Genomic DNA, 22619 nt, shown 5'->3' on the forward strand with positions numbered 1-22619 from the left:
AAGCTGGGGAAGGGCAAAAGGCTACAGAGGGCAAAGGGGGTAGGCAGCAAAGGGCAGAGCTGGGGGGCCTGTTGCAAAAGGGGAAGGGGTCAGTCCAAGGGGGGGGTAGGTGCGCCCACGAGCGCTTGCGAAAAGTCAATATGCGGGCCGCCTGTCCGCCGCTGCAGACCCAAACGCTGTCAGTAGGGCGTGGCAGGCCAGGAAAGCAGCAGAGTCCCAGAGGCAGGAGCGGAGGCAGATGGAAAATGGGCTGTGGGGTTGGTGGTGGGTGGTGGAGGGGGCAACGGTGGTGGTGGGGGTTTGGGGGGGGACACACAGATGGACCAGGGGGCAGGCTCTACGCCACACCCCGTGTCCCCACAAACACAGTCTAGACCCCCACCACTAGAGCACAGTTCGAAAATTACTCAGTCCAAAACAGCCCCCTCCACAGTGGTCTCCAGAGTCTCAAGCGCTCCCCCAGCAGCCGATGGACCGCGCAGTCCTCTTCCTCCACCTCCAGGCTCTAGCAGCTCTCCAGGACACGCACAGCACCGGCGGCAGCAGCAGCAGCAGTAGCAGCTCCGGCAACCCTGGCAGCTAGGCAGGAAGGACCCCCACAGGTGATAGTGCTGATGGTGAAGGTGGGGGTCTTAGCTTCTCCCTCCAAAGATGGCGGGGAGGGGGGGCAGGCCAGCAAGGCCCCCCCACCCTTGACTCAGCAGCAGTGGTAGCAGCAACAGCAGCAGCAGTCTAGGGAGGGAGTTCTAGCCAGCAGCAGCAGCAGCAGCCCAGGGAGTAAGGGAGAGCTCCAACTAGCAAGGCAGGTGGAGAGGAGAAGGAGAAGGAGGGAGAGCTCCAGCCAGGAGGGCAGCCACAGAGGACCCTGAGCACGCTCTGTAGCGGGGTGAACGCCCACTCCAGCCCTGAAGGGGTTGGAAAAGCCCTGCAGAGGGCTGGGGCTGAGTAAAGGAGCAAAATCCCGGCTGATTGGGGAAGTGGCTGCAGCTGGGGCCACACCCCAAATGGAGCAACTCAGCCTTATAAGAAGGCCAGGGTAGCTAGAAGCTAGAGGAGTTGCCCTCTGACAGGAGAGAGAGACAGGCCTGTCTGCAGGGAGCTCACCTGGGGACCTAGAGTAAGGCAGGGCTGGGGAAAGGCCTTGGGGGCTGGGAAGCCCTAGGCCAGCAACTCCCCAGGCTGCAGGGCCTGGTCCTAGGCCCACATAGGTATTGGGGATGCAGAGGGGAAACCTGAGGGTGGGTAAAGGCAGCCAGTCCAAACCCCTTGTTGCCAGTGATGATTGGCTGATAGACTGCAGTCTGCCCCAGGGTGTGGGGGCTAGATGGTGACTGCAGTAGCCACGACTGAGGTGACATTGGGATTGGGGGTGGCGGTTCCCCTAGGTGGGGAGACCCAGAGAGAGAGTGTGGTACTGCCAGGGGGGCAGCACCTAAGCCAAGGCACCAGGGTCTGGAAGGGACAGGGGGGCCAATGACAGGCGGGACACCTGGCCTGCAGAGGGCGCTCTGGATGCTGGGTGAGCTAATTCCCGAGATGACCAGCAGGAGGCGCTGCAGGGGTGAGTCCACGCCTGATTACAGCCACTCTCATGGAATCCTCTTCAACAACTCAGTTTCCTACTCCTTATTTCTCAGAAAGCTTCACCTGTAGGCTACCAAGATATACTCTCTACATTACTGGTGGTCCAGGGACCATAATTTGAGAAACAGCTTTAGCACAATATCAAGAGTTCAGGCTATAGTTGGGTTTCGCCTTAACTCTGAATCTCCTTGCTTAGGAGGGGATTGATAACATTGTGCTGTAGGTTCAAAAGACATTCTGTTTCTTGTTTGCTAGTCTAGTAATTCAAAATCAGTAGTCTGAATCCAGTTCCCACAATTTGAAGAGGGTGGTAGTGCATTCCAGATCTGACACTTCCATAGTGTCACTTTAGGACACATTTGGTGACCTCTCAGTTGATGTGCTTTAATGTCTAGTCCCTGAAAAGTAGTCCAGAAACTCTACAAAAGAAGAGTAGGTTGTTGCTGTCATGGGTCTGTTGCTGTGCTGCATATGATACACATGAAAAGGATTATATAAGCCAATCGGTGTTTGATCTGATGCTGTAATGCTTGTAACTTCTGTAGAGGTCTGGTGGGAGGAATTTCTATGGAACTAGACAGAACTGGATTAGTCTTCTCTAATTCACTCAGGCATTTTAAGTTACAGTCAGATGATTTAAATTCAGTTTCCTAAATCACGTTTGGTCTCTTAAACACCATTGCTCCCAGTCCAGCAGCTGTCCCTAACACACAGAGGTAGTCATTTTTATCCCAGAACTAGATGGCATGGTCCACCTAGTCCTCTTCCTCCACACTGGCATAAATCCATAGCTCTTCCCATGCCATCTCCGGCCAATTTCTGCTTGCACCTGAAAAGGGAAAGAAGATGTTAGAGATGAAATCAACCTAACGGACCACTATGCCAAATGAGCCCGGTGAGAGGAGACCTGGACAGGTACGTTCATGGTACCCAACTTGAGTACATACATTATGGACCCACTAGGGAACATTTGCCATGAAAACTAGTCAACATTTTTCAAATGTGACAATTTTAATGACATTTCAAAATAAAAAATGGAAAAAGCCTCAGTGTGATTTTTACTGTATATTTTCCAACAAACTACAGAGCTAGAAAACATTTTTTTAAATGTTGAAATGTTGACATTTCTAATTATAAAAACTGAAGAATTTTTTTTTAAATGTGTGACGTTTTTAACATCTTTCTGATTTTAAGAAAAAAATAAGTGTAATTTGTAAATGAGCTTGAAGCTGCTCTGAATTTTCATAATTGCAATTCTAAAATAAATGTCTTATAATGCAAATAAAGTATTACTGAAAATTTGGTCTTGCAGTTGGAACTATAAAAATAGACCAACGCAACCAGTAGTTATACAATAAGTGATAACCTAATTCATAATAATACCTTTTGCAGCATCAGACCTTCTGCAGCATGCATAATACCATCTAAGCATCATAAAAAGTTAAAAGCATTCCTAGGAGGGAGGGAGTTAGATAAGTTAAATATTATTATCATTTGTTCCAAAGAGGTGAAGGCCCAGATCCTTAAAGATAGTTAGGTGACTAACTCTGATTGATTTTAATGGCAGTTAGGTGCATAAATACCTCTGAGAAGATGGCCAAAGTGACACACAGTAGATCAGTGTGAAAAATGTCAGCCACACATTTCAAAGCCTTTGTGACAGGGACCACATCTATAGTGTTTGTACAGGACCTAACACATCAGCTTTAGGGCTTGCAGGAACTGCTATAAAATAATACATAATAATAAACACCTAGATGGACTGAGATGGGATTAAAACTCAGGTGTCTAATAAATTGATAGCATACCCAATTTACTGTGACAATTGCTTTTGATTCTGTGCATGGTATCTAACCAATGAATAAAAGGCACACCTCTTCCATTTAAAATGAACACCTAGTTCAAGCCTACTGCATGACCCAGATCTGTTAACTCAAAGCCAGTATCAGACTTATAAAGTTCACCCACTAGAGGGTGACAGAGAACCATACTATAATGTGAATTGCACACAACACACATAGCTGTGTCTACACACTAATATTTTCCTTAAACTTTCCCGACCTAGCTCCAGCTCTGGTGCTAGGAATAGTAGGGTGCTCATAGAGATGGCCTGCTGGCATTTCAACCAGTGAGTCATGCAATAAAAATAATCTCTAGTACGTATATAGTGCTTTTTATGAGTAGATCTCAAGAAACTTATTATGGGATGTCAGTATCATTAACCCCATTCTACAGATAGGGAAACTGAGGCACAACACAGTGCTGTGAATTGCCCAAGGTCACCTAGCAGGCCAAGCTGGGAACAGAACCCAGCTCTCCATTACCCCAGCCTAGGCTGCTATCTATTGGCTCGCATTGCCTCTCTCATGATGCTACGAACAGTGCTAGAGGAAACCCTGGTTAAAAATGCCAGCAGTCTAAGGTGGCTTAACACAAACGCTCCCAGCATTACTACCTCTTTTGGAGCTCAGTCGGTGGTAGAAATATAGTATCGACAAGGCTTATGTGAGAACCGATATCAGCTGGTACATATTGACTGGCATGCCATACTTTTTTGACTTCAGACTCCTCTGTCATGTTTGTGGAACTAGTTGCTTTTACTACCAGACCGTTTTAATTAAAACATTTTTAAAGCTATTCATGAAATAATCGTGCATGTCTCCCAACATGGTGTGTTCTTCTGAGCTTCTGATGACCAGGAGAGTGGTTTAACACCCAACTCTTTCCATGGGGATGTGCCCCTTAAGAAGCGCCTGTTGTGCAATTTTCAAAGCTTGTGCTGGGGATGAGGTGCACATCTTGGTGTGTGTGTGTGTAAATTGCTCTGGCTTGTTTTCTCTTTCTCATCTTCAACTCCCACTGAGCAGGCACCCTTCTCTGCCTCATAGGAGCTCGGAAGAGTCCATCACTGGAATACCGTATCCTGTTCTGGTGCCTACATTTCAAAAAGGATGTTGAAATATTGGAAAGGGTTCGGAAAAGAGCTACGAGAATGATCTGAGATCGGGAAAACGTGGCTTAGAGCGGTGGTGGGCAACCTGCGGTCCGTGGGCCGCGTGCGGCTCATCGGGGTAATCTGATTGCGGGCTGTGAGACATTTTGCTGACATTGACCATTCACAGGCACAGCCCCCCACCCCCACAGCCGCGGTTCACCGTTCCTGGCCAATGGGAGCTGCGGGAAGCGGGGGCATGCACATCCCTGCGGCCCACGCTGTTTCCCGCAGCTTCCATTGGCTGGGAACAGTGAATCACAGCCACTGGGAGCTGCGGGGGGCCGTGCCTGCGGATGATCAACGTCAGCAAAATGTCTTGCGGCCCACAATCAGATTACCCTGATGGGCTACATGTGACCCATGGGCTGCAGGTTGCCCACCACTGGCTTAGAGTGAGAGAATTAAGGAGCTCAATCTATTTCATTTATTCAAGATAGGGTTAAGAAGTGGCTTGATCATAGTCTCCATGTACCTACATGGGGAAGAGCTCTTTGATAGTGGAGTTTAATCTAGCAGAAAAAACAATGAGACAAAATAGCTGGAAGCTGAAGCTAGACAAATTAAGACTAGAACTAAGGCACAGTTGTTTTTTTTTTTAACAATGAGGGTAATTAACCTTTGGAACAACTTACCTAGAGATGTGGTGGATTCTCCATCTCGTAGAGGCATCAAAGCCACTACGTTTAGATTCTGATCCAAACTTTCCAAGTGTTGTAAGGGATTCAGAGCCAGAGTTCTGGACTGGATCCATTACTGCTTTCTGGGCTTCTTGTCAGTCAGCCAGGAGCAGACATGGAAGCAGCCTTAGCAGGTCTTGCAGCAGGGACTGGCAGACCTGGATGATGTCATCTGGCTGTTATCTGTCATTTTCACTCAAGATGTTTTCTTCCCTATATTGGTTATCTGTTTGCGCTCACCCACCCATTCCCAAACAATCTCTTCACCTCAGCTTCACTCCTCCCATCCACCATGCTCTCCGCCTTCCTTCTTTCCACCCTTCCCCTTCCATCTACTCCCCCATCCTTTCCTTTATCTTTCCATATTTAGCTTATCCCCCACTAGCTAAAGCCCCACACAAAGAATGTTTGGAAAACAATTTTGGCATTAATGTGCCATTTGCTGACCACCCACTCTGATCTTTCTGTTTGTGCATAATACTCCAGGCTCCTGCCCTATGTCTGCCACGTCTATTTCAATTATGAGCTCTTTGTAGACTGACCATCTTTTACTCTATATTTATAGTACTAGCACAATTGGGGTCTAATCTTTATTGGCACTAAATCACTATACAACTAATAACTAATAGTAGTAATCAGTGATGATCTGGAAAAACTGGTATGATCTATAAAATCATGAATGGTGTGGAGATGGTGAATAAGGAAGTGTTATTTACCCGTTCAAACAACACATGACCCAGAGGTCACCCAATGAACTTATCAGGCCGCAGGTTTAAACAAACAAAAGGAAGTATTACTGCACACACTGCGCAGTCAACCTGTGGAACTAGTTGCCATGAGATGTTGTGAAGGCCAAAACTATAGTTGGGTTTGAAAAAGAATTAGATAAATTCATGGAGGATAGGGTCCATCAATGGCTATTAGCCAAGGTGATCAGGGATGCAAGCCCATGCTCTGGGTGTCCTAAGCATCTAAATGCCAGAAGCTGAGACTGGACAACAAAGGCTGCATCACTCAATAATTGCCCTGTTCTGTTCATTCCCTCCGAAGCATCTGGCATTGGCCACTGTCGGAAGACAGGATATGGGGCTAGATGGACCATTGGTCTAACCCAGTATGGCTATTCTTATGTTCTTAGTAGATTCAGTTGATTTTAACCCTTGTTATGTGACAGGGTACAATCTTTGTAACATTAGCTCATGTCATGTGACTGAAGCCAGGACATAAATATCAGATTCTTTCAGCACCTGTATTACACTCCTATGGGGGGGGAGATAGCTCAGTGGTTTGAGTGTTGGCCTACTAAACCCAAGGTTATGAGTTTAATCCTTAAGGGGGCCATTTAGGGATCTGGGGCAAAAATCTGTCTGCAGATTGGTCCTGCTTTAAGCAGGGGGTTGTATTAGATGACCTCCTGAAGTCCCTTCCAACCCTGGTATTCTATTACAATGCATGTCTGAGCAACAGTAAAATGTGGTGCTTCATATGAAGAATGGAAATAGATAGATTACACTAAAGAAATGTTGTCAAGATTAGAGAGCATAGTGAAAACTACCTGTACCAGATGTTATGTATATTTGACAATCATAGACTTTAAGGTCAGAAGGGATCATCATGATCACCTAGTCTGACCTCTTGCACATGGCAGGCCACAGAACTGTACCCACCTGCTTCTGCAATAGGCCAATAGCCTCTTGCTAAGTTACTGAAGTCCTCAAAGATTTCAAATTACAGAGACACCACCATATACACCAGTTTAAACCTGCAAGTGACCAATTTCCCACACTGCAGAGGAATGCAACCCTCCCCCCAGGATCTCTGTCAATCTGACCTGGGGGAAAATTCCTTCCTGACCCCAAACCTGGAAATCAGTTAGACTCTGGTCATGTGGGTGAGACCTGCCAGCCAGACACCTGGGAAAGAATTGTCTGTAATAACTCAGAGCCCTCCCCTCTTATATCCTATCTCTGGTGGTTGGAAATATTAGCTAGTAGCTGTTGGGGATGGCTATATGTCATTGTGGGCAACCTCATCTGACCACCCCCTCCATAAATGTATCAAGCTGAGTCTTGAAGCCAGTTAGGTGTTTTACCCCCACTGTTCCCCTTGGAAGGCTGTTCCAGAACTTCACTCTTCTGATTGATAGAAACCTTCATCTAATTTCAAACCTAAACTTGTTGATGGCCAGTTTATATCCCATTTGTTCTTGTGCCAACATTAGCCCTTAACGTAAATGACTCCTCTCCTTCTCTAGTATTTATTGAAAGCAATCATATCACTCCTCAGTCTTTGTCTGGCTAGGCTAAACAAGTCAAGCTCCTTAAGTGTCCTTTCATAAGATAAACTCTCCATTCTTCTGATCATCCTAGTAGCCCATCTCTGCACATGTTCCAGTTTGAATTCATCTTTCTTAAACATGGGAGACCAGAACTGCAGACAATATTCCAGATTAGCACGCTCCCACTTTTTTGTGCCAAGACCGTTAATGAAAATGTTAAATAAGATTGGTCCCAAGACTGCTTCTCCACTCCAACCTGACAGTTCACCTTTCTGCATGATCCACTGTAGTCTCCCCTTTAATCAGTTCCTTACCCACATTTTGATTCTTGTATTAATTCCCATCTTCTCCTATTTAATGAATAATTTCCAATGTGGAAATGTATCAAATGCTTTACTGAAAACCGGGTACATTAGATCTACTGCATTTCTTTGTCTTTGGTTGTCTTCTCAAAGAAAGAGATCAAGTTGGTCCGGCATGATCTACCTTTTGTAAAACAATCACTCTAAAGTTGACATTATTTCCAACTTAATACAAATCTGTTAGCTCCTTGGGGTATGGACCTTCTTTTTATTTTATGTTTGTAGATCACCAGCACATCCATGTGTTGGTTCATTACTGAGCCTATAACAGTATAAATAATCCATAAACAGAGACGGTAATAATTTTCCATTAAATTCAGGACAAAATAGCAACAATGTTTCTGCCCACTAGGTGGCTTCATTCTCATGAAGATAGTTCAAAGAGATATTCAGCAGCATTCACTCCCATGTCACTAGGCAACTGGGCTAACCTAGGACATTTGATCGCCTGCCACTGTGAAACTAGGTATTAACTCTATATGACTTCCATTTAAATCAATAATGAAGAAGAGAATGTAGTTCTCTTACCTCTTGATTAAGGAAACAGTACAGAACGGCTACGATGAACCCCTAAAGAAGCAAAACAGTTAAGTGATAGCACAGTTTTAAAAAGCTGCTTCAGCTTCATCAGTCTGTAATGATATTCCTATATCCTATACATTGGAATGAGCGTAAAATATTCTAAACTGAATTAAGTCAAGTTATGCAGTTGATCAGCCAGATCCTCCGCTGGTGGAAACCAGTATCACTCCATCGAAATCAGTGACGCTACACCAGTTTACACCATCTGAGGATCTGGTCCCATGAAGCTCCACCAAGAATGAATTTGGCCTTATATCTGCAACATGGTGGTCAAAATTACGGCTCGTCCAAATATGTTGTGGGCCAGATCCTCAGCAAGTGTAAATCAGCAAAAGCACCCTGGACTCCACTGGGAGACTGTTCTGGATTATATTGCTTCCAGTCACTGCTTAGCTTTATTTTTATAATTTCTCTAAATACCAAATCACTAGCCTTATCGCTATAGCACACTGCAGGGCATTAATATTATACACAGCGGGCCTGGTTCTGATCTCACATACAGTGATTTTACACCAAACAAAATCTCCAGTGAAACCACTAGAGTTATGCCTGGTGGCCAACAGCTCAGAGCAGAATCAAGCCCTAGAGTGTTTTAGGAAACATTTGGGGGTAAATCCTCCATTGGTGCAAATCTGCATAGCGCCACTGATGTCAGTTGTTCTATGTCAGTTTACACCAGCTGAGAGTCTGGCCCTTTTAGTATCTTTTCTTACATTGCAAGATCATTTAATGGCGACTGAAAGCCCCAAAGACTGAAATTCAGAGTAGGGACTGAAATCCCAGGCTGAGTTTAGACAGGAAGAATGAGAGTCTTTGGACTGGAATTTGTGAACACCATGGGTCCAATCCTCAGCTGGTGTAACTCCGCACAGCTCATGGGTCTCTGTTGATTTACAGCAGCTGAAGAGGCCGTGGGATCGTTAGTGACCAATGGAACGCTGCATTTCAAGTCAAAAGGCAAAGAGGGAAGAGCTCAGTGAGTATAGCCACTAGACATCCTGGGGCAGGGTTTGCGACATATGTCAGGGGAAGGGGTGGGGCAAAGAGAGGGGCTTTCAGCTACCTTTGTGCTGCCCAGATCCTGGACTAATGCAGGGAGTCAAAACAGCCCTCAGTTTAAACCAGAGCAGCCTGGAGGTTGCTCTAACTTATGGCAGCCTCCCCACTGTCCTGAATGTCCTAGCACTCAGTGCCACTGGCACACTTCCTATTCTGGGGTCTGCCCTGGGTGTAGTATAGGGCTGATTCCTGCATTGGGGATTTCTGCCCTGGCCTGGTGTGGTTCATCTAAGGGCTTATACACTGCCAGAGCAGTGTATAGGGGCTGGGGAGTGAATTGACCCCTTAGTTTTTAGAAGTGAGACATTGATAGCCACTGGTTGATCTTCTGTAAGATTTAACCGGGGAGGTTTAAGTCACCTCACCACAGGTTGGCCTCTGCAACAAAGAGGGTAAAGTTCTGTGCAACTCCACCATCTTCAATGAAGTGGCATCCATGGCTGAGTTTGGATTACAGTCCCACTTGAATGTGCACAGAAATGATCCTATCTGTTCAGGCTAGACAAGGTACGGGAACATGTGCACTGCTGCAATACTTCAATGGGTTTACCTGGAAAGATCCAATGCAAAGCTCTAAATATAGCCGGACTCCCAGGTTGGTGTATTCGGGGAGGAAGTTGAAGACAATGTAATGTGTCCCAAATAATGGAATGAGAAGCAGCGTCGATTTTGAGAGACGTCTAGGGCAGGAAATAAGGGCAGGAAATAAGAAGCGGCCAAAATGTATGTGTATATATAATTCTTCTGAAGAGCATTAGGACAGGTGAACTAGAAATTCTCTAGTAATGAGTGATTCTCAACAGGTTAAAAAGGGACCCAGATATATATTTTAAAATCTCCTGGGACAGGTTTTTATGAGAACAAAGGTGGGCACAAATTTCCAGTGCTTCTGGCTGGAGTGGAGGTACCACATAACCAACCTTTTTTTTGCTGTGATTTGGCATTCTTAATGCTTGAATAAGACTGAATAAAAGTGATCTTGACAACAGAAATGGGGCCAGGCACCCCTGAGTTCCAACCCTGGCTCTGAAAATGACTCTATCTGTGACCTTGGGCATGCCCTTTAATTTCTGACTCAGCTGCTCCATTTGGAAAATATCCTGGCCAGAAGCATTGCTCACAATGTGTGTGACGCTGGATTACCTGTACTGACATGAATTATTGAAGTTGATTTGTCTCGGGTCCAGCTTTTTCAGCAAGATTCTGATGATGTTGATAAAAAGGATAAAGTTGACCTGTTTCCATTTTTTTGGAAGAAAGAAGATTGTTACCTTTTACTACCAAACATTCCTGTGAAAAGTATATTGTGACTTAAATAATTGCTAGCCGTTACTGCAGATACAGTGGGAGTTGTACAAGAAACCAACCTTACTAGGAAACTTCCCGTCTTAAAGAGACGGCAGCAAAGTATCCCTAAGGATATTGCATATAATTCTGTTGTTTTCTTTGGAAGACCATCTCTATTAAACAACCATATTTGTTAGTCCCTGAAGTAGAATCATAGCATATCAGGGTTGGAAGGGACCTCAGGAGGTCATCTAGTCCAACCCCCTGCTCAAAGCAGGACCAATCCCCAACTATCAATCATTTCTTTATAGTTTGCAGCACTCTTAGTTTTTCTGGTTTGAGACAATTATAGTTGTTGCACTGAACTATGGCTGATACCTTTAGAGCTGACTGGTCAAATTTTCTGCTGGTGTAATTTGTCACAGCTCCATTCAAACCAACATTGCTGGACCACTTTATACTAGCAGTGAATTTGTCCTTGCATGCCATGTATTATGTGCATCCATCAGTCTTTCAGGTGATGGCAAATGGCTGTTTTGGTCTAATGATGCCCATCTCTCCCCAGACATTGCAATTTCATTTTATCCACCTATAACGAGTTAATTAGATGATTTGCACAAAAATACATTCCTTGCTTGCCTGTATGGCATTCACACCTAGTCAGGAATGTCAGTCAAACGCAATGAGGCAAAAACCATGGAGGTGTAGAGCATTTTAAAACTGCCTCACGGCAGAATAAAGCTGATAACGATCTGTCATTTTTGGATTCTGCATTCATACTACTCTGTCCTGCAACAACCCTTATTTAGACTCAGATGGTGCTGCCGTCCGATTAAGTCACACAAATGCAGTGGCTTTAATTACAGCCTGGTGCACTGCACACATTAACTGTTTATTTTATATATTTCCTAGGGATTAATGACCAGTTGTGAGTAATTGCGCATCCTGACCCATTAACCCTAACCAATTATGAATCCCCAGTAAATGCACAGCTCCAGGGCCATTATTTCTGTTATCGGCTTAGACTGGAAACAAAACTCAATAGGACTATCCCTGTGCTTCTCCTTAAATGTGTGCTTAAATGCTTTGCTAGATCTGGACTCCTAGTTCAAATCTTGCATTTTCAAAGTGCTTCAGGGAGTGTTTGCCACCCAACTACTCCCAGTCACTTCAGTGGGAATGACAAGTCTTTGAAAACTTAGGGAGAAGTGTTTTCTCTGAGATTCAGCAGCACTCATCTTTAGCCCAATGGGATAATCCCTTTAGTGGATTAATGCTACAGTTTCTGCTTCTACTCAGAAGCAGTAGGTCAAGCTTTAAGCCATTTCCCACCCCCATAATCACTTTGTTGTCCATTCACGTTTCCAAAATGAGAAACATCACACATACCCCAACAGAAATGATAATAGGTCCTTTGATTAGCCACCAGTAAGGCGAGCCCTGGTTAATATCCCAGCATCTGGAAAAGTAGCACTTAAATTAATATAGTTCTACATGGTCATTGGAATACGGTTACATGGAGAAACCACACATTAGGGTCAATGGAATTATGAGTAGACCTATTACCTCATTTTAAGATGGAATGGAGCCATCCAAATCTGCAATTTGGCTTTGTAGAGTCTAGGTTCCATCAATATTATCCTACTCATACCAAAATGACAAAATTACCACTGACCCTTATGTAGCAAGTGATAGCCAGAAATCTATTGCTTCACGGTTGAAAATATGAATGACAGCAGGTTATAAGGGCTGTTGCTGAAAACCAAATCAAAAACATCGTTGTTGTTTGAAAATCTCTTTTTGACCTATGGGACATTGTCTTTGTAGCAAGAAGAGCGCCTGAGACAGAAGCCCTTGTGTTAGAGGTCTGGTATGAGGCCTGAGGCCTGAACTAAAGTAGTGGTTAAAGCTTTGCTGATACGAAGCAAAATCAGGTTGTGAGCAAAAGGCAGGCCCTGCTCACAGAATTTGGCAAGAACAGGGTTGATATTCCAGAAATACACATTTTAAAGAAGTGCTAGTTACAGTGCGCTTATGCAAACACATTTCGATATTAAGCGCCACCCCAACATTACGATATTAAGGATGGTACAAAAACATTCCCCAAAAATGACAGGAACACACTAACCCCTCCTCAAAAATAAGGTCAAAATGACAGTACGTAATAAAAATGTTTTAATTGAACCAACATGTACAAAATGATGGGTAATAACTAGCAACGTTAGGGGGCAGTAACTAACTTGTTTGTATTGGGGTATAAAAGACGTATTTTAAAGGGAGTATTTTTGGCCAGCCTATGGAGCAGTGGAAAGTCCCGCCACTAACTAAGCTGTGTCCATTGTCAGGAGATACATGTCTTAGTATCCTTGTAACGTCTGCCACGTGCTAGTACTGTGCTTCATCTACAATAAACCTGGCCGGGCACCTTCGCTAAAAACCAAGTCTGTGGATTTATTGGGCAGTTTAATTAAGGTCTGCTATCTCCGCTATCTGCACAGAGCTGGGACAGCCCACAGAATGAACACACAGGCAGCCAACCTCTGATCACATTGGTGACCCCGACCGCTGTAAGTAATAGCTTCACTTTATAAGGCTATAAAAGTATCTCATGCTTCTGATGATATCAGACACCACTGTAGCTCTGCTCCATAGTTATCATTATTTCATCTGAATCCCTTGATTTCCCTGAAGCATAATACTTCAAGTTTCTGATTATAATGTTTGCAAAAGCAAGTGCTAGAGTGAAAGCTGTAGCTCCACTCCCATTACAAACATATTTACAGTCGCTTCTTTAAAAATTCTTCCTTTAGCCTCAATGTTTTCATAGTCTCAGTGCAAGAGGTACATTTGTTTTGGACAGTTTGAAATAAATCCCTTAATCCTTTCACCAGACCGGGGGGAAAAATACAAAGTAAAATTCTGATTCTACTGAACTCAGCAGCAAAACTCCCATGGACTTCAACGGAGGAAGGATTTCACCCACATATATTTTCCATTTACTTTTTTTTTGTGCTTATTATTTTTTAAAAAAGGAAGGGGTAAGGGCCTGATCCTCCACTGCCATGCCCTTATGAAACCATTCACACTTATGCAAAATGGATGTAAAGATGCAAGACTTTGATTTCAATAGGGCTTCACACGGGCACAGAGAAAATTGCAGGACTGGAACCAATCATAACATTAAAAATGCAACACTACAATATGGCATCTAGTATGAAACGTCAACTTACGCGGTGTCTTCAAAATATAGCTTTGCTAATATCCACACTACGGTAAAAAATGTTGGGAAACCTGTAGAAACAATTTAATACACATTGTTTTTTTTTTTCTGATTTCATTAATTATTCCAAATTCAATTTCCATCCTGTCTATTGCAACCCAACCGGGATAGCATGAGACACATTTACTGACCACAGAAAATGCCCCGTACAATGACTGTTATGTCTAACGGGAATTGCATTTTAACCTAATGAGGTTATGGTGAGCTGCATAAATATAATGGGAAATCTCCCAATGCACACCATGAAATGAAGTAGCCTACTGCATTAACCAGTTAATGTTTGTGCAGGGTGGATAAATGAATATGAAAACAATACAATAACTCCAGGATGGACTTGTCCCCACAAACTATTGCTCATATGAGAAATCCTTAGTCATGTGACTAGTTGTCTCAACTAATGTCCCTAAGATCAGGTTGCAAGTTCCACCCCCAGTTTTAGGTAAGGAGTGGTGGTTTTGGCATGGCAGGGTGATGAGGGAGGAGTGGCATTTATCCATTTCAATAATCCCTCTAAACGCTTTACAAACATCAGTCAGTAAATTATCATAGTGTTCCTGTAAGGTAATACCGATGGGCATGGTACAGATTAGACAGAGATAAGCTTTATTATCCATATTTCACTGATGGAGAAATCAAGGCATGCAGATTAATGTGAAAAGAACGAGGAGTACTTGTGGCACCTTAGAGACTATGTTTTTGCTGATACAGACTAACACGGCTACCACTCTGAGATTAATGTGACTTGCTCAAGGCCACACAGGTAGATACTGGCAGAGCCAGAATTAAATATCAGGGGTTCCTGGCTCCCAGTGATGTATCCAGGCCAAGAGATGGTGCATCCCCAGTGTCCTCATACAGTCTCCAAATTCTACAGGTTTCAGACAATCATCCAAACCATAGAACCCTTTGAGGTTCATCCATTTGATAGTATATGGGCATTTACTTTGGTGTCAAGATGTTTCCGTTGACCCCAATGGGTGATGGCTCAAGCCCTGAAACATAATCTGATCTTTTCTAGTCCCATCTCAGTCCTCACTTACCCCATCCAAACAGAACAAGCCACCAAAAATAGCGTCTTCCATGAGGAAAGGATGATAAGAGCAGACAGTTCAGGTAAAGCGCCTCTACCAGCAGCCACATGAAATTAGTCATCATAAAATAGTGACAGAAAGCCACTGATATCTTGCATTCAGTCTAAGAAGCAGGGAAGGCAAAATTTCATTATTGCTATTATGGGTACCACAATATCACATACAAGCACAAGCAGTGGCAAGGTATTAACCAGTACATTAATGATATACGAAGATATCAAATGCCACTGTAATCTCCTTTTCAAATGCTTACTGTAGAGAAGCTGCAATGGTCAATATCTTCCTTCTGGAAGAGGACCGCATCCTTAATGAAAATGGCAATAGTTTTCAAGATGAAGGTGAGAAAGAGCTGGACGTGGATATAATTTCTGGGACAGCGGAGTCTCCTGGAGGAAAAGAAGGAAGGCCAGCAAAATGAAGTGGTGGAAGATGGGTAACTCATCTTTCACGTGTATGGGTTTCCTTAGTGTGGGGATGTCCAAAGTGCTCCGCTGTGGCCTACCTCTGCTCACATTGAACTCAATGGCGGAATGAAATCTGAATTTGAGAAATAACCTTCCCTGATGTAACACTGACTGTGCTGACACAGCTCCCAAGCAACAGGGAGTGGTGCAGAGAGATCCGTGAGTATCTAGATAGCTTTCTCAGCAAATTGGGCAGGGATTATATTTAGAGGCTGATTTGCAGAGGTAATATGCAGCCGCAGCTCAGCGTCTTCAGAAGGAGTTGGGGATGCTCAGCAACTGTGAAAATCAGGCTGCATTAAAGTCTAATCCACACCAGATCACTCATGCCTAATCATAATGTTCGCTTCTAGTGTGATGAGTGTTGCAACTGAATGGAAATGCAAAATGCGTTGTGAAATAGCAGATATTTCTGCCAGTTATCAATCTGTAAATCTCTCGGCCCGTAGCTTCCAGCATGTTGCATTAACTTGATATCTGTTTATTCTGTTTACTTTTGTGGGCCCAGGGTGAATGGTCAGAAACATACCTGAATGCAATAAGAACAGTCACAGCTAGGGTGAGGGAGGAGATAGAAATGCTGTAGCCCACAGTGTAGATGATCTTTACAGTAGAAAAATAGGACTGCTGTAAAGAAGAGAATGAACAAGTCACACATAGGTTTTAATGAAAATAGAAGGAAAAGAAGCTTCACAGAATCTGGTGGGTTTGCTTTGTGGGGCCTCAGAACCTTTTCTGTGGCCTCAGTTCACACCCCTGACTTTCACTTTTTGAGGGTTCATGTGATCTCAAAGCAAAACTCAGCTGGAATCCTTTATCCTTTCACCGGGCTTCATATCTAAACCTTGAAGAACAGTAAACGCTGCATGGTTTTGCTGGAAAACCACCAGAGGGCCTAAGCTGGCTTGAAATTGGGTCCAAGTTAACTCAAAGGGTTCTAAGAATTTTGCAAGTCTTTCCATGAGACCGCGCTGGCTTTCAGGCTTATAATGATCTCTGAAACCAGGCAAGTTTGGACCAGTTTGGGTTTCTTGAAAAAAATTCAACCTGACTCTCTTTGTGAATATATTGTTATACCACGACTGGTCTACATTAATCCTTCCTATAAGTCACCACTCACTCATTTACTAAACCAAAATCTTCTTGCTTTGATAAAATGTTTGATAATTATGGCAGAAGTTCAAGATAATCAATGATAGAAGGTCCAGGGAGATGGGTAACAAGGAGAGAAGGATGAATCTCATGATGTGCAAGGTTTTGTGATCCTCTCAAACTATATTTTTAGGGGATTCCAAATGGCAGTAATTTGAGTTCACAAAGCTTTGTCTGCTATGGTTTAAACCCACATTTGTTTTGCGAGAACGATTCCATTTTTAAACCCCCCTGGGTAACATCCTGGCCCCACTGAAGTAATTGGAAGAAGTCCCATTGACTTCAATGAGGTGTGGATTTAACATCAGATTTTCCTAAATTGCAGGCAGACTAGAGCCTGGTATTAGAGATAGAGCTAATTCCTCAAAAGCTAGGCTGGCACTAATGGCTGCCTTATGTATGATATACACAACACAATGTATCATTTTGTCCTATGACTGGAGAGCTGGCCAGTTCACCTGGACTCATCCCTTAAGAATATGTGTTAACTACTTATGCTAAGCAATCCGTTCCACACTGTATTTAGCTATGACACTCTGAGTACCTTTTCCACCTAAGTACCTGTTGAAAAGCTCTGTAAAGCTCGAAAGCTTGTCTCTCTGACCAACAGAAGTTGGTCCAATACAAGATATTACCTCCCCCACCTTGTCTCCTTAATATCCTGGGACTGACGTGTCTACAACAACACTGCAAACATCAATTTTTTCATGATTCTCTCTCTCTCTCTTTTTACTTCTTTTTTTCAACCTTGCCCTATCTGTATTTCACTGTTTGTGCTTTGTTCCTATTTCCACTCTATTGGTCCACTGGATATTTTTTCCCTATATCCCCAAACTCAACTTTACCCATGTACAAGAAGAACCTAATAGTGCTTGAGTTAAAATCCAGCTTTTTTCAGACATCGTATTTGAGTGCGTAGGAATTTGGACAAACTAACTTCATCCATCTCTAGAGAAAGCAGCAAATAAAAGTAGACGTGGACCCAAGATGCACAGTTTGGATCTGAATCCAAACTTTCCCTAAGTCTGGAAGTATCTGTCTTGGTCCCATTTTGATTTTATTGTACAGATGTTGTCACCCTGGCCAGTCTTTGCAGTAGCACAGCTCCAGGTTGGAAAGGAAAGCTGGTTAGAATCTCTAGTCTCTCTCTCTCAATAAAATTTAAGCAATATTTATAGTTCAATTTTCAGACGTGCTGAGCAGTATTGAAGCAAGAGGGAGCAGCAACTCCTTTGCTCATAATAGGGTTCATACTGTGTCTACCACCTTGTGGCAAAACACTAGATTGCTCTTAACCAGTTAGCAAAGCCCTGGTAGCAGTTCTTACTCAGGGCTTGTCTATACTTACGCGCTGGTTCGGCGGCTGGCAATCGAACTTCTGGGTTCGATTTATCGCGTCTTGTCTGGACGCGATAAATCGAACCCAGAAGTGCTCCCCGTCAACTCCGGTAATCCTGCTCGGCGTGAGGAGTACGCAGAATCGACGGGGAAGCCTGCCTGCCGCGTCTGGACCGCGGTAAGTTCGAACTAAGGTACGTCGACTTCAGCTACGTTATTCACGTAGTTCGATTTGGGGGGTTAGTGTAGACCAGGCCTCAGAGTGCGTTTATCCAGCTAAAACTCAAACACGGGATCCTCAGCAGCAAATCCACCAGGTGCATCAATGAGAACCCATCTCATGAGCAAGTGTTTCAAAGCTGAGATAGGGTCATCCCAGCTGGCAGCCATTCCTTGCAAATCAGATAGGAAAGAAAGTCCATATAAGGCAATAATCCAATTCCCAAGTGGATAAACAAGCAGGCCAAAGAGTCAACCTAGGTGAAAGAACAGGGCAACTGCCAAGGAAAACAGCAGGCTCATGCTATGTTTGTTTTTGCACTAGAAGTGCAAGGACTAAATAAAAGGAAGGGAAAAGAACATTTCAAGAGTTGCATTTCTGCATTACAGATCAGCCAGCTGGAAAGCAAGTTCCAAGTTAAACAGCCTGCTGACAAACAGTGAAGAAATAAATTGAAGATGACAACAAAAATCCATCCAACCCATATGGAATGGATTATTGACTATGCTCTCTCTGACAGGTGAAATTAACTTCACTAAGTAAAACAGAATCTTGCTTTCATTCGCTCAGTTAGCACCATTTGCTGGGTCCGATTCCCTGCTGTTTTCTACCAGTTTTACCCTAATAGACAGACGTCTGATTGACTTTACACCTGAGTGACTGAGAGAAGAATCAGCAACAAAGCCAGAGTGACACACAGGTTTTGAACCAGTAGACTTATACCAGGTAGGGTTCTGATTTTTTTCCTGATATGGAGATACCAGTACAACCCTAACGTATGTCTATTCCAGGAGAGCTTTACCAGTATGGGAATACTGGCAGGCTATATCAGCAAAGCACTCCTAGGGTACGTCTATACTTACCTCCGGGTCCGGCGGTAAGCAATCGATCTTCTGGGATCGATCCCAGAAGTGCTCGCCGTCGACGCCGGTACTCCTGCTCCGCGAGAGGAGTACGCGGAGTCGACGGGGGAGCCTGCCTGCCGCGTCTGGACCCGCGGTAAGTTCGAACTAAGATACTTCGACTTCAGCTACGTTATTCACGTAGCTGAAGTTGCGTATCTTAGTTCGAAGTGGGGGGTTAGTGTGGACCAGCCCTTAGTGTGGATGCAGCTTATACCAGCAAAAATGTGGTTTGCGCTGGAGTTGAAAAAACACCTCCCCTGAGCGAAACAAGCTATACCAGTCAGAGTGCAGCTTTCCTGGTATAATTATCTACACTAGGGGACTTCTGCCAGACCTGGCCTAGGGTGGATGCAATGATACTATTATTAAGGTGCCTTATACCAATATTGCTTATTCCCCTTTCTGTACAAAAATAGCTATACCAGCAGAAGCATCTTTATACCTAAGCACAAGGTGTAGTTAAAATGGGAAAAATTTTCTGTGCAGACAAGATTAAAGTGACAACGGTTTTGGGAATCAAACTGACAAAATGTGCCAAATACAAAATGTGCCTAAATTACACGGGTGTAAATCCAGAGTAACTCTGTTGAAGTCAATGGATTTACACCTATGTAATAGAGACCAGAATCTGGGCATAGTATTTTTCTTAAGCCCAGATTTCCTTTTGCTTTGTCATGGCCGCTTATTTTTTCTTTAAATGATTTGTTTTCTTTAAACTAGATGAGGAGCAAAAATGCAGCATCTTCTGTTTAACTGATTCAATTTGTCTTGAGTCTGAAATTCTGGTGAAAAAAGGGCACGTTTGCCTTATTATTGCAGCGATGCTACCGACAGCTCAGACTGATTGAGTATAACTGAAGTATTAATCCCAGTTTTGGATTGGATCTTCAGCTGGTGTATGTCCGTGTCATTCAAGAGAGTTACACGAATTTACAACCCCAGGAGATCTGGCCCTATATTTTTCTGACACAACTCTCTAGATCTATTAGGTGTCTAAATGACTGCTCTCTTAACCTGTATAATAAATGTCATCAATAATTTCACAGAGCAAGTGGACGGAGTAAAAATACAATGGCATTTTACACTTAGTGAGAATGTTGCTGCTTCAACAAAGTTTCCATCCCCAACTCCTGAAATAGAAAGGTATATGACTAGCGTCAGCATATTTCTAAACGGTATTGGTTCAGATATACTTACTTCCTCAACTGGAATCTCATCGTTCACTGGACAGGCAATGTGATAGGAGGGATATGGATCAGACCAGCCATTCACTGTACAGTTTCTTCTTACCAAGCCTGCAAACAATGCTTGTTTTTATTGCTAATCAAGGCCATACATTAGATTGTAAACCCACAGGGGCAGGGATTATCATTTTGTTCTGTATTTGTACAACACCTAGTACAAAGGGGTCCAGGTCCGTGACTAGGGCTCTTGGGCACTACAGTAATACACATAAATAATAATATTAATACATTCATTCCACTGCAAAACAGAAAGGAGCAGTAGTAGGTAGCTTGCTAATGAGGAGCTTCAGAATGGGCAGTGGCAACATTCCTGGTGGGTAGGAAGGACTTAATTCCTGCTGCAGAAGAACACGTGGGAGCAGTTCTAGGAAGAGATACAGCTTGTGAGGTTCCCTGGGCCTTCTTCATCCTAATCCTAAAATATGTCCTGACCTGATTGGTCCAGAGAGAGGGACCCCGAAGACACCACCACCTCCATCAGCTCTGGCTGAATCCCAAACACCACCTGGGTTGGGAGACTTTGTCTCTCTCCTCCCGTCCTTCTTCCCCATGTATGTTTTTCCTTCCCCATCTCTCCTATCCCTCTCCCTTTTCCTTCTGGCTAATCAGAGTCTGGCTTAGCCGGCCAAGTCAAGATGTATCTTTTGCAGCACTGCCGCAAGTCTGTGACCAGAAAGAGGTGAGTAAAAGCAATGCCCTAACCAGCCCGTGTTGGTACAATTTGCCATATCTTGGAATGACTGATCAGACCAGGTGCTCTACCCATGTTTCTCCAACGGTGAGGCTGCAAGGGAAAAGCAACACCAGACACAGAAGCGGCATTTTCTATTTTGCTGTTCTTTCCTCTCCCCCTCTTGTGTGTGTTTGTCTTGTTTTGTCTTTTAGGAAAGGTGATCGGACATTAACAACAGCAATGACAGCTTCAGCCCATCTCAACCAGAGACGACCCATCCCTGCCCATAGTGGGGGGCAGAGTGAGGACAGCAGCTTCAGCAGATGTTACTAAGCATGCTCAGTCCATGGGAGCATGCTCAGTAGAAACCAAGCAGCAAATCGTGCCCCCGCCCCCCATGCACATGATGCCTCTGATCTCAACTAACTTTTTCTCTTTTCCCCCAAAATTACAATTATTACCATCTTTAATGCCACGTAAAAGACTGTCAAACAAGGGCTTTTTCCTTCTAAAAGCTCTCTCCAGCTAAAGGGAAAGAGAACAGGGGATGTTGCTAAAATTAAAATATTATTCAATATTTTATATGTCAAATGCTTTAACTGTTTTCCCTTATTTTCTGTATCTTTAATAAAAAGCTTAAAGGATGTTTACTGGTGTGTTTGCCATGGTACAAAGCATGCTGGGGCCTCTGTATACCAAACCCCAACTTTGGTTTAAAACTGTTTAATGTTGGACAGTGACAGGGTTACGTTAACACCGGATTCCATCTAAATTAATACAATACTATTTAATTTAACTTCTTTTAACATCAGTTTATGGGATATCATTTCTAAAGTGTGAAGATTTGGGGGGTTAGGATAATATTCTCCTACTTTATAGAGGAGTTTTACCATAAAGAAAGTTATAGCTTTGTAATTGGATGAAAGAGATTAATAAAGAGTGTACCCTCTGTCACTGTCATGTGAAGAAACATGTCTCCATACCCTCTCCTCTTATTCTACCCTCTTATTCTAAGAGAGACGTCTTTTGCAGTATCTTCAGCGAAATAATGTTTTTATCATAGGATTAAAATTAAATAATATGAAATTTGAAATAAAGTGTTTTAAAGCAATATTATGCCAGCATTTTAACAATAAGATAAGCATGTTTTTACATTGAATCTATACGTTACACCCTACAGAGGCCAAGAATAGGAAATGGCTAAATTATTTCATTTCCATAATTAAATAACTACCATTCTGCAACGGAGAATAAGGCCTTTGTTACACCTTAAGTCTGGCAAAGTTTTGCCTCAGTGAATTGCCCAGCATGGAAAAACACCCCCAACCAAACAAAAATTTGTAAATGCATTTCTCATGTATATCATTTGTAAAGGGTGAACAAAGTTTTAGATTTCAGGGGACAGTATACAATTTCCATCATTTACAG

The 22619-nt window shown here is 43.4% G+C and overlaps 1 protein-coding gene across 1 annotated transcript in view; it reads right to left on the bottom strand.

Annotated features, from left to right (window-relative positions):
- Nucleotides 1–300: 300 nt before the first annotated feature.
- GHRHR (growth hormone releasing hormone receptor) overlaps nt 301–22619 on the bottom strand; it is a 40530-nt gene continuing 18211 nt past the window's right edge. Inside the window, exons 4-13 of the mRNA XM_065582397.1 lie at nt 20472–20569; nt 16189–16286; nt 15449–15581; nt 15145–15298; nt 14055–14115; nt 12214–12283; nt 10681–10772; nt 10088–10217; nt 8425–8466; nt 301–2413 (exon numbers count right to left, since the gene is read on the bottom strand). Of these exons, the coding sequence (XP_065438469.1) occupies nt 2288–2413; nt 8425–8466; nt 10088–10217; nt 10681–10772; nt 12214–12283; nt 14055–14115; nt 15145–15298; nt 15449–15581; nt 16189–16286; nt 20472–20569 (1004 nt within the window). The 3' untranslated portion in view covers nt 301–2287. The remainder of the gene's footprint in view (nt 2414–8424; nt 8467–10087; nt 10218–10680; nt 10773–12213; nt 12284–14054; nt 14116–15144; nt 15299–15448; nt 15582–16188; nt 16287–20471; nt 20570–22619) is intronic.

This window comes from Chrysemys picta, chromosome 2 (assembly GCF_011386835.1).
Source record: "Chrysemys picta bellii isolate R12L10 chromosome 2, ASM1138683v2, whole genome shotgun sequence".
Classification (NCBI taxonomy): Eukaryota; Metazoa; Chordata; order Testudines; family Emydidae; genus Chrysemys; species Chrysemys picta.